General features: G+C 45.8%; 1 protein-coding gene across 1 annotated transcript in view; it reads right to left on the bottom strand.

The window, feature by feature from the left end:
* Positions 1-8,939, bottom strand: part of LOC147632707 (NAD-dependent protein deacylase SRT2-like) — a 59,876-nt gene extending 50,937 nt beyond the window's left edge. Inside the window, exons 1-5 of the mRNA XM_086807039.1 lie at positions 8,935-8,939; positions 8,712-8,872; positions 8,472-8,584; positions 7,219-7,377; positions 6,862-6,989 (exon numbers count right to left, since the gene is read on the bottom strand). Coding sequence (XP_086663165.1) covers positions 6,862-6,989; positions 7,219-7,377; positions 8,472-8,584; positions 8,712-8,872; positions 8,935-8,939 — 566 coding nt within the window. The remainder of the gene's footprint in view (positions 1-6,861; positions 6,990-7,218; positions 7,378-8,471; positions 8,585-8,711; positions 8,873-8,934) is intronic.
* Positions 8,940-12,883: the final 3,944 nt, after the last annotated feature.

Below are 12,883 nucleotides of genomic sequence, written 5' to 3'. Positions count from 1 at the left end.
CTTGAAAAGCATGCCTTTTTTCAGTTATACGGTACGGAATGCCAGACATCTTATCTTGGGACACAGTTAGGTGTCCCTACTCTTAGACCCCATTGGGAATCTTACGGCATTTCGACTGACATTCAGAGGGTTTTTTGGCGGAGATTGTGGCGTTCTTATAGGAAGCCACAGATTTCCTTCTTTATCTGGGTTTCTCTTCGTGGTGGTCTGGCCACCAATCAGTGGAGGTCAGTTACTAGTGCTTGCCCAGCATGCCCTAGATGTGCCGGAGTTTCGGAGTCAGTTTACCATTGTTTATGGGAATGCAGGGAAGCACAGAGGGTTTGGTTTGCGATTGCTCACCTCTTTGGTAGGATTAAGAGGGATGCTATCATTTCTTTTGGTTCTATCATTTGGTTGACACAGTCTGGGCCACAGCAGAGATTCGAGGGGACTGACAGGAGCTTGGCCATTATGGTTAGGCAAGGAGTTGCTCGGCAGTGTTGTCTTCAGGATTTGCCACTTTCACACTTTGTCCCTCCGGCACAGAGGTTAGACAGTTCTAGGGAGATTATTGCTAGCATCTCAGCCTGGAATATCTGGAAGGCTAGATGCACTGAGGCCATTGAGGGTACTCCCATTTTTGTTTCTCAGTGTCTTTGCAGGATTTGGCGTGATATTATTCACACCATCATGGCTACTTGGACCAAAATCCAGGGATCTTCGAGGGTTGCGGAGAGGAAGCGCGGCCAGTTTATGAGAGTGGGACATTGGTATCTTTTTCACGTTCTCTCATTCGGGACCCTATTGGTATAGGTAGGCTAGACAGTCAGATCCTCAGGTTATGTACGAGGGAGAAGATTTGGACATGGCCATTTTGATCTAGAGGAGTCCCTAAACCTATCACCCTAGATGCACTGCTCGTATTTGTGCCAAAGGACGGTCCCTTAGTCATGAACGCTACACTGGGAGACCTTTGGTATTGCATTACCCATGCAGGTTCTTTTTTGGAGACAATTGGGAGATCCAACCAGGAGAGACACATCTCCATGTTCTGGTTCCTCAAGCAGTGTAGACTCCTCCCCCCCCCCCCCCCCCCCCCCCCCCAACCTTTCCTCACATTCAAGCTTGAAGCTCCATAGTTTGTAAGTGAACAAAAAAAACCGTATTTTATCGTACGACATCCGAAAATTTCATATTGTACCAAAAATTCCCGTACGGTATCGTATTTTCATACCGTGACAACTATGGGATTAGATATCCAGTGGAGAGATTGACATATGATGGGTATGCAATGCATTATGCATACATGACATCAATGATAAAGCATGTGGAAACATCATGTTTTGGAGAAGCTATTGGAAAGCATGTATGGGAGAAAGCAATGGACGAAGAAATGGATGAGTTGGTACACAATGATACATGGGACTTGGTTGCATTACAAAGTGGAAAGAATGTCATTGGTTGCAAATGGGTGTATAAAGTCAAATGTAAGTCGAATGGATCAATAGAAAGGCATAAAGCAAGGCTAGTTGCAAAGGGATATGCACAGACACATGGTTCGGATTATGATGAAACATTTAGCCCCATGGCTAACATGGGAACAATGAGATTTGTGACTGCATTGGCTGCGTCAAATGGTTGGGAAATGCATCAAATGGATGTAAAGAATGCATTTCTAAATGGTGAATTGCAAGAAGAAGTGTTCATGGAGCAGCCAGAAGGCTATGTGCATCCCAAATATCCTACATATGTAAGTAAGTTGAAGAAGGCCTTGTATGGATTGAAGCAAGCACCATGTGCTTGGACAGACAAGATAAGCACGTATCTCATTAGCATTGGTTTTCATGTGGGAACATCAAATTCATCATTATATGCAAAGAAGATAGCACATGGTATTGTGGTGATTGTCATCTATGTAGATAACTTGATTGTGACAAGTGATTCAAGCAAGGATATTGCTGATGTGAAAGCTTCATTATGTGGTGAATTTGACATGAATGACTTGGGAGAATTGAGATATTTTCTTGGCATTGAAGTGGTGAAGACAAAGAAAGACATTTGGTTGGTTCAGAGGCAATATGCATTGAATATGCTAGCAAAGTATGTCATGACAGGTTGTAAGCCAATAAGCACACCATTGGAACAAAATGTAAAGCTAAGGACTGATTGTGGTGAAGAGATTGAGGATGTGACAATGTATAGAAAGATGGTTGGTAGTTTGATATACATGACTATCACAAGACCGGATTTATGCTATGCGGTTGGGCTTGTGAGTCAATTTATGCAAAGCCCAAGGAAACAACATTTGGATGTACTGAGAAGAATCTTGAGATATGTGAAAGCTATAGTACATTATGGACTCCTTTATGAGTATGACAAAGCTATGGATGTTCATGGATATACAGATGCACATTGGACAGGTAGTTCTTATGATAGAAGATCTACTAGTGGCTATGCTTTCACATTAGGAAGTGCAGTGGTGAGTTGGAGTAGCAAAAAGCAACCAACACTTGCTTTATCTAGCACAGAGGCAGAGTATAGAGGCGCAGCTATGGCTGCATGTGAGGTGGTATGGTTGAAAAAGCGACTCGAAGATTTGGGACAACAATGTGATGGGAAAGTCGTCATACATTGTGATAATATGAGCAGCATACACTTGGCAAGCAATCCGGTCTATCATGCGAGGACCAAACACATAGAAGTCCACTATCATTTCATCAAGGAGAAAGTGTTGGATGGACATATAGAGTTGACATATGCGAAGACTCAAGAGCAGGTTGTAGATATCTTTACTAAACCACTTGGTAAAGAGAAGTTTGAGTACTTCAGAGACAAGCTTGGAGTACATGAGAACATGGTCACCATGAAACTCGTTTCACGTTTCAGTGTTGAAACGTTTCATGTGCACATTGAAACCATATCGTTTCATGTGGGAAAAAAGGTTGTGATTTTGTGTGCTTTTTAGCCTTTATAATTCTTTCTCTTTCCTTCTTTTATCCTATTTGTCCTTTTCTCTTCTGTTTTGTATGTCTTCTTTGTTTACTGATGATAAATATGCTAATATCATCTTATAACTATTGGCCTATACCTTCACATTTTATGTATATGATTGTTTCGGTCCAACGTTTCATCGTCCACCTACTTGGTGTTGAAACGTTTTGTTCCAAAATAAATCGTTTCAGCATCGTTTCGTTTCGATAGTGAAACGTTTCACGGTGACCTTGCATGAAAAGGATATGGTGAGCTTGAGAGAGAGTGTTGAGAATGCAAGCTCATCGGAATCTGGTGGATAGCGTTAGTGTGTGGACACCAGTCTAGCAGTGTGTGTGCGGACAATAATGGCCGCGTCCAGTCGGCCAAGTGTGTGGACATTAGACTTAGGTTATTTTAGTGTGAACTTATCACTAGGATAATGTGGTGTGTGTTGTGGTGTGCAATGAAGGAACGCTATGGTGCTTCTCTATCACATATGTGTTGATGGTTTAAGATAATGAGAGATAATTAGGGTTTGCCTCTCTACCTTGGTGTCTATCTTCTCTCTCTTTTCAGGGACTATGTGCAAACTCTAGAAGATGCCATGGGTCCGTCCCCTGAGAGCCAAAATCAACTCCTCAAGGGATCGGGTTTGGATTGAGGTATCATTGTTAAGAGATGTCTTTGTAGGCATCATTGTTAGAGATTGGCAAGGAGAATAAAGTAAACCTTCGAATCTGTCATTAGTCGACTCTAGTATGTTAAAGTCCCCACCCATACATCGCTTGCGGCAGGGACTAGACGAACGAAACTCCAGAAAGGGCCTCTGCCTGTTGCTATCCTGATGGTCACCCACTGAGCCTGTCCAATGACAATGGTGCTTGAGTCGACCACTGCTCACTGATGGAAATGCATACACTCCACCCTGTGTCCCAGAGGGGTCAAAAGAGTGGGACTAGAAGGTGTGACTCGTGCCCTAAAGCGGGTCCATCCCTCTGAAAGATGGCGCTCCTATAAGAAGAGAATGTCAATGGGTCTGCCAACTGCTGCTTTGCTATGTGGAGCTCCTCTCAAAGGACACCATGCCTCTGGAAGCATTGTGGAGCCCCTAAACCCTGCATGAGACGATCCGCATAGCTAAGAGCAGTGGAAAGCAGAGCCGTCTTAACTCCCTCCACTCGAAGAGCCTTGGGTGTGGGTTTCGATGGAGAGTAGTCACTATCGGTCTTGGGAGTCAAGTCGCAGCTACGCCAGATGGGCACGTATCCTGGCCTCCATGTGGATCCACTCTGTTTGAGCCCTAGAGTATGCGTACTTCAGACTCCATCTGTCACAATGTAGGTATTTCTAGGAGGGGGGGAAGTGGTACTGCCCCACTGAAACATGAAGAAATACAAAAAGAAGTACCTCCAGGCTAGAGGACACCATCTCCCCTAGCTGATCATTGAGGCTGAAGCCGCCAACTCCATCCAAGCCAAAGGCCAAAGGTGGGTAAGCACATTCGTGATGCGTAGGTTGTGTAGATGACTGCCCTTGTATAGCAGAGGATAATGACTCCGAGCTCTAGTCCGTTCCCTTGTGCTACACTCAGGGGAAAGGAGGAGATCATCGCTCCACTCTTTGGATGGCCGGCCTAGAGTGGTATAACACAACACAAATGCAGATGGGAGCCACCCTGTCCTCAAACATGCTAGCTCCATCAACATGGAGCACTGGAAGAAACTGTAGTCGACTGGCTGTCTTGAGCACCCTTGGGGGGGGGGGGGGGGGGGGGGGGGGGGAATGGGGGGTTTTGTTGTTTCTTGGGAGGGAGTGCCCGAATTGGAGAGGCAACAATGGTTATCTCTACCGGCTCCAAAAAATGATGAATCAACCGGCGGCGGACGGAGCTGGCCGGCTATCGTTGCTCCGGATCTTGGCGCACCCGGAGGGTGACGGGAATGCTCTAGAAAAGCTAATGGGGGAGGGGGGAATCTGGTACCACCAGAGCAAAGGAAGCTAGAGGGGGGAGAGTCAAAGCAGGCGACGGGGGAGGGGGAGGCGACGAGGGAGGGGGTGGCAGAGAGAGGGGGGAGAAGGGTTCACCTGCGAGGGGGGGGGGGGGGTGCTGTGCAGGCTTTGAAGGGTCAACGAGCTCCACAGGTTGAAAACCTGGAGGGGGGTTTCGAGATAAGGTAATGGTCTCCAGAAGGGGGGGACCTAGGGCAGGTTTCTTGAGGGAATTGTAGGGGCCCATCATCATTAGGGGGCTGCTGAGATAAATGCTCAGAACGGTTCTTTGAGAAAACCGTATCCTCCTGGATCTACCAGCCTATCGCGCTTGATGACACTGCTAGGCTCTCGTCGTCATCAGTCGGTAGTCACGCCTTGGACCAGCAGTTTGCCATGCTCCTACGCTGGCCTCAGCTGAGGCATGGTGCTCTGGTACATGGTGGCCTGTGTCACTCCCACCCGTCTTGAGGAGGGTTTGAACAAGGGCCACGGGGGGGGATTGGAGGCGGCCTCCTAGACTTCCGGCAGGGGCAGACTCTAGCGAGGTGTCCCATCTGGCAACAAATGAAACATTGGCCTGGAAGGCCCAAGTACTCGATTCTCTGCAAAATCGGGTCCCCCCTGCAAACAAGGGAGAGAAATGATGTCAAGGGAGAAATGATGTAAGGCACGAGTTTGGGGAGGCGATGCAGATACGAAGGGATGGAATCCTGGTCGTCTGCGCAAGAACCAAAGCCGTGGTGGGCGGAGATTCCATTACCCCTCTAATAGCACTACCTATCACTGGGAGGAGAGGAAGGTATTCAGGGAGAAGACGAAGGTATTCCTTCTCGAGACTTGGAAAGTAGACTATCATAGGAAAGCTTGAGATGCTAGCCAAAGGATTAGATGCTGGGTTGAAATCATACTGCCACCTAGCAAAGAAGGCTTGGGGCGTACGCAATGTGATGGGCTCAATTGCATGACTCTGTCTGAAGTTGCAGGCGAATTGAACTCAACTTGGTCGTAGCCACGCCCCAGAGGACGAATATATGTGATCTTTTCGGGCGCGCTAAGAAGACTTGCCTATAATAGATCCCTGAGCTGTCCGCACGCTGGGCGGCCACCCACAATCTTGCATACCAAGGTGGAGGCATCCAAAGAGGCAACTGTCGAAGCGAGGAGATGGAGATCCTCTTCGGAAAAGGAGAGGCAAGGAACATCAGCCTCGGTCGGGGATGATGGACCGGCTACCATGGAGTCCTGGGGTTTCAAGACTAGAAGTTGCCAAATCTTGCCTAAGAGTTAGAAACAGCCCAAAGTAGCACCTGTGCTACGAAGATGAGGGAGAAGGGGAAAGACGGATGGAGAAGAAGAAATATTGAGTGGACTGGAAGAGATCTCGAAAGGGGGAGGATGGGCAGCGGACAGCACAATGGAGGAAAAAACGGAGGTGAGCACAAGGAGGCTGTACAGGCGGTGTCGAAAAGGTAAGTGGGCAGCCCAAAGGGAAGGCAGGGGGCAGCAGCACAGGTGGAAGGGGGGGGAGGGCTGAGCGGCACACAGGAGGAGGGGATGCGGTGGCACAGAATACGCAAGCTGCACAAGGGGCAAAGGGAGGGAGGCGCGGCAGAGGAGATGGAGGCGAAGAGGGGCAAGGTGATGGCAAGGGCAGAAAGGAGAGGCAACGATGGCAAGGGCAGGCGAAGGCTACAACGAATGTTGTTTGGGTTCCCATACATGATACACCTTTCCATAACATTCAATACATCAATCCATACATGATACATCTTATCATATCATTCATCAACGTTATCTATTACACCATTATGCGTTAAATTAGATTGCTAAGCAAAGTTGGAGTTACACAAAATGAGAAACACAAACAAGGGCATTGTTTTGCTTGCATAAAAGTTAAAGGACAACAATTTGTACTTGGCAAGCCGGAAGGCAGATAAAACCATCAGCGAGGATCCCACCACAAGAAGTGCGTCCGCATTGTTTATCATGGTCAATGCTTTGTCAGCTCTTGACTTCGGAAGATTATCTCCAAATAACACCACCTATGATAAACAAAGAAGGTTATACATGGGGGGAAACACAAAGATAACATGTTAGCAGAGATTCATGTGCATGCATGCGTAGATGCGTGAGTGTGCATGTGCCTGCATTTGCTTATGTGCATGTGTGCATGTGTTGTGTGGAGGAAAGGGGGGGCAAATATGTGATATCACTGGATATTGATGGAGGGAACCTAATGAAAAATTAAGATCAAATGTGAATTGGACTTACATTAGGTTTTAGCACGCCCCCGCACAGTTGACAAACAGGAATCTGGAATTTCCCTTCCCAGAAGCTTTCATCTATTTCTATATCCCCATCTGGACGTTGTTGCATCCCAACATTTGAGACTGCCTTGCCATTTTCCATAGCCTCCATTGCTAATGCCCACTGAAAACTAAGCATCCAATGTCACTTGAGACTCTTTCTTATTCTTTTTCAAAAAAGAATCTATAAACAGACTAAACTCAAGCTTAACCAAGGAATAAGGATGAATCCTTAAAAAAAAAAAAAAAAAACTATTGGAGTCAAGAATGTGGTAAATGAGTAAATACCCTTCAACCAAGTGCTCGCGTTCGTGCGCGCGTGCACACACACACACACTCACACTTATATTTATGTTTACAAAAGACCAAAGGGTCTATGAGCCTAGTAGTTTTATTGTATAACCATGAAGTAGTTGTATAACCATGAAGTCTGTTGATAGCCAGGGGGTTATGGGAGATTTTCAGAGGAGAGGAAGGAGTCCCCTTATGCATCAATTGTCTGATGAGCTCAGCGATGTTGGGACTAGGTGAAGTTCCTCATTGGGAACTTCAACATTAGGACTAAGAGTGAGCAGTCTCAGTAATATAGCTTTGAGGACCTTATCAGACTACACGCACATGACCGAGAGGGCACAGGATTGCAGCGGGCTTCTCAAGACCTTGGAGCTATCACTAGATATGGGAGGCACCTCTTGGAGTTGGGTTCTCGGCAATATAGAGAGAGGGGGAAGGAGGCTGGTTGTGGATGCCAATATAGCCAAATCTTGCAGCTTAAAAGAGGTGGGCGTACTCTGTGATCATGGGCGATCTACATAGCATATGAGATGTGCCTTTGCAAATACCTAAGTCTCTATATGACACCATCACTAGTAATTTGTAAGAAATATTCCTTGTAAAATAGTATCCTCATTCAAAAGTAAAGAAGCTCAATCCATGTCAGGAAGATATTAAGCTGCAGGATGTCCATCCTCATAATTGGTAAGGCAAAGGTCAGGGGTATCAAGGCTGTACTGGAAAGGTGGAAGCTGTCCACCACCTAGATGCCATCTAGCAATCCTATAATACCACCCAGTTCTGTTGCCAACCTTTCTGGTGGCATACATGTTACAGAAATACAACTAAAACTTAAATTGTACAGATCTTGAGAAAAGATGAGAAGTTACTTCTAAACTTCACCCAAATGACAACTACATGCACAGTTTAGGAAAATGACAGAACCTCTGGATTTAATTCTTTCACTCGGTCTTGGAATTCATGCCGACTTGTTAAGTCACTGCAGTTCAAACATATAACTTCATGCGTTGTGCCATGCAATTCAAGAGGATTGCTGCCTGCACAATGATGCAACCTGCATGTGTCACTTTTCGATCATTGATTTGCCAAAACCTAAAATTTGGTGCAAAGAAATAAACAAATATATTCTAAATAAAACCCCAAGATAATGGGTATGATTCTGACCTATCAACATTTTGGGTGACAATACTCTCAACGTATCCTCTTGATTCAAGTTGTGCAATAGCTCTATGTGTTGGCCCTGGTTGAGCAGAAGTGAATCGTTGCCAGCCTGCATAACTTCTTGCCCAGTACCTTCTTCGACTCCGTTCAGAACGAACAAACTCCTGCAAAAAAAAAATGTGTATTGCATTACTAAGCTGCTTGAACACAGTTTTGCAAATTGCACCCCATGAACATGAGTTGGCCTGCAAAGGAGGTGCATTCTTGTATTGTTGTGTTGAATTGAATTCTAGTTGTTCTAGTTGTACATTAGAGAGCACTCCAACAAAAAGCTGTGTTGAATTAAATTCTAGATGTACATTAGAGAGCACTCAACAAAAAAAAAAAAAACCTAAAAAGGCTGATTAGTCCTCCTGAGATCATGACTTGTTTCCTATTAAACAAATCAGGCCACAAAAAATAACAAGGCCTTATCATACTAATGACCTCCATCAGACATTAATAATCAATCTTACTTTCATTGAAGGTCCTCCTTTTGGTCCAAAAAACGTGTCTTCTCAAAGCAGACAAAAACCCTCAAAAGATGTCCACAATAAAGAAAACCCATATGCAAGGTCGAAAACCATAGAACAAAAGAAGGGGGGTCTCCCTTTCTGGCTGGCCGCTCTTAGAAAGAAAGAAAGATTTTATTAACGTCTTCCAAAAGACCGAACTCGGCCTATGAGACAAATCAGTGTACCTGTGTGGGGTATCCTTTGTCATCCCAACAAAATGAAAAAGTACTGAACTAAAAAGCTGAATTTGGGTGTGCAATAAGTACAATGAGTGGGGGAGGGGATGAAGCTCTACTACTAGGAGAATGCAAAGCTATATGCATGGAGTATACAATCATGATATGCAACCTAGCTAGCTCCATCCTGTACCATACTGGGGGTATAAAATGGTATACATCAATGAAGAGGGTGTCCACAGCTCCCTGAAGAACATGCCTGGGTTTGCTCTGAAGCGAGCTAGTTGCTCCGCACCCTCTGTGTGAAACTAAGCTCTGATCTCTGTCATCTCTCTCTGGTATAGGCGTGGTGTCCGAAAGCTAGGTGTCCTCTGTCTCCTGCGGGCTCTAAGTGTCTCTGCTCTCTGGAGAGTAATTCCCTGCTGTGTAGGGACTCGGAGTGGGGTGGATCTCTGAAAAAATGTAGTAATCTGTGTCTGTCGTCCCCCCTCTCGAGCTGTCTGAGCCTGTAATGATGTCTCTCTGTGACGCTATATGTCTAGAATGAATCTCCCCAGTATGCACTGGTCTGCTGCCTCAAAAATCTGGCGTAGGGAATGTGGCTCTTTGAATAAAATGGGATATCTCTCTCTCATGGCTGTATATGCTGTGCATCTGCATACATAATGCTCCTCACTCTCCACCTCCTCTCTGCACAATCTGCATACCCTCTCCTCTCGGGGGATCCATGCTGCTCTGCCAGTCTCGATCTCCAATCGATGTGATGAGACTCTAAACCGACCAATAGCTACTCGGGAGCCGTGTGGTAAAAAGCCCTCCATGTATCTAGGCCTCTCTATAAATCCATCATCAGTGATACTCATGAAGTGATCTCTGTAGTATAGCATCTTCGGTGGAAGAGGCTGTGTAGGCGATATCCATGTCTCTCGTGTATAGAGCTGCCATAGGTTCTGTCTCAATACTCTGTTCCTCTCACTATGAGAGAGACGGATATGTGGTGCATCCCTGTCATACTGGAATGGTGGTAGATGATCCATGTCTAGGCCATGCTGTGAGAACCAATGTGTGACCTGTGCATACCATGATCCTCTGTCTCCCGCCTCAGCCAGCTATCTAGATGCCTCAAAAGCTCTGTATGACAATCTGTCTTGTGGCATCTCTCTGAATCTGTCTAGCAGGCATATAGTCTGGAATATGGCCTCTACCATCATAGGAGGCGCAACAAACTCTGCTCGGATAACGTCATGAGGTACTGACGGTTTGCTGCGTATCATGCGTGCCATCATGAGGGCCTGTGGTCTCTCTATCTGTGTCCACCAATCGGTAGCAAGGCCTGGCGCCCATACCGCTGCTCCATACATCAGTGCCGATGTGACTAATGTGTCAAATAGCCACCCCTTCGTCCGGGGCTCCTGAAAATGCGCCTGGTGGCACTGTCTCTCTAGCATAGCCAATGCTGCATATCCCCGTGTCAATCTAGCTCTGGCTGCTGAACCCATGGTGAAGCGCGTGGCTGCTGCAAAGAAGGTAACCCCTAGGTACACGTATGATGTCACCACCTCCACCTGGTGTCCTGCGAGAGTGAATGTCAGCTGACTCTTGCCCTGTCTCGATGTATGAAAGACCATAACCTTGGTTTTCCCAAGGTTCACAGTAAGACCCCTCTGTGTGCAAAAATCATCGAGTGCATGTAGATGCTGTTGTAGACCTCCTAGAGACTCAGACACTAATACAATATCATCAGCATAAAGCATAATATGTACTGGGGTACCTGCTAGATCAACTCCATCTCCGCCTCCTCGTGTAACGAAGTCAGTCACCTCATCACTGTATAACCCAAATAGCATGGGGGAAAGTGGGCATCCTTGCTTCACACCAATGGTGCTAGCAATTGTCTCGGACATACCTCCTGGGCATCTGACTCGCCCAAAAACCTACTCATATAATGCATAGATGCCCCATGTCATATCTGCTGGTATGCCAAGAGACTGCAGGCGCTAAAAGAGCCTCTCTCGTGGTACTGTGTCAAATGCCTTGCGGAAATCCACAAAGCAACAATAGAGCTTTCTCTTCCTCACTCCGGCCCGATCAATCATACATGAGAGAGAGAGAGAGAAATGAAATGAAAATGAAATGATATATTAACGTCTTCAGAAGACCAAAATGACCTATGAGACCAAAAAGGTTACAACAATTGGTGGATCTGATACAATGTCTGTGTAAGAAAAGCTAAAAACAACTAAACAACTAAGAGAGAGAGAGAGAGAGAGAGAGAGAGAGAGAGAGAGAGAGATCTATTAACGTCTGCAAAAGGCCAAAATTGGCCTATGAGACAAACAAGTAGTACAATGATGTTCCTTCAGTCATCAAGAGGAGAATGTGGAGTGAGAATAAAATGTACAAGTATGACAACATGACCATAGGGGACTCAATAGTGGTGTACAAACGAGAGGGTGCGGATGGAGTACTAGGGCTACTAATGCATCTCTATATGCTGAAGGGGTGATACAAGTATGATATGTTATCTACTCCTAACTCCATCCAGTCCCATAGTCTGGGTCATGGTTAGTTAGTACGAAAGGTACGGTACGGTACGGTACGATAAAATACGGTACTAATTGGTACCTTAAAATTTTTTGAGGTACGGTACGCTATTAGTACGTTTTTTTTTAAGAAATACTTCCTAAACTTAAAAATTGTAGACAAGAAGTTACAAAATAGTAGAACCATGAACATAATGTCATCATGCCATTAGAGTACAAAATTGCTACAAAAGGATAGGCCAAAAACTCATGGCATGGGTGACCGCCAACATGCGTACATACATGATACTACATACTACAATACATCATCTATGGGCTAGAAGGAGATAGATGCCCAATGCCTAGAGAGCTATAACATATCAAAAGTCTACATCATCACCAACATCTGCATGATCATCAACATGATCACTACTAGAGTGTCCATCAAGAGAGTTCTCTGAAGAGGACTATTCGAAGGTGGACGAGACACTCTGGGGATCATTCTCGCTAAGTAGGTTGCCATCATCATCAAACAAGGACTCTCTAGGCCGTGGGGTATCATCATGAGGGGGCAATGGAATATCATCATGAAGGCGGGGATTGGAGCTCGAGGATCCCCGTCTCACATATGTGCGAAGGCCACCCTTTGCCGATACCGAAGGAGGAGGCCTATGAACTCCAACTGCTCAGCCCCGTCCATGCTGACTCCTGGTGCTGCGAGTATCTGCTGCCACAAGCTCACTATAGAGCTCCATGAAGATTGCCTCCTCCTCATCAGGCAATATGATCACTTGCCTAATATGGCAATGGCAAGTGCACATGCTCCTGACAAACAACTCCCTATAGGCTGCAAAGGGCAATGAATGGCTCTCTAGAAGACTGAAATTGCTCCACGCAACAACAACACTGCAAAGGGCAATGAA

This window comes from Cibotium barometz, chromosome 13 (genome assembly GCF_041138505.1).
Source record: "Cibotium barometz isolate CiBa-2024 chromosome 13, ASM4113850v1, whole genome shotgun sequence".
NCBI classification, from domain to species: Eukaryota; Viridiplantae; Streptophyta; class Polypodiopsida; order Cyatheales; family Cibotiaceae; genus Cibotium; species Cibotium barometz.
This window is presented reverse-complemented; position numbering and strand designations above follow the sequence as displayed.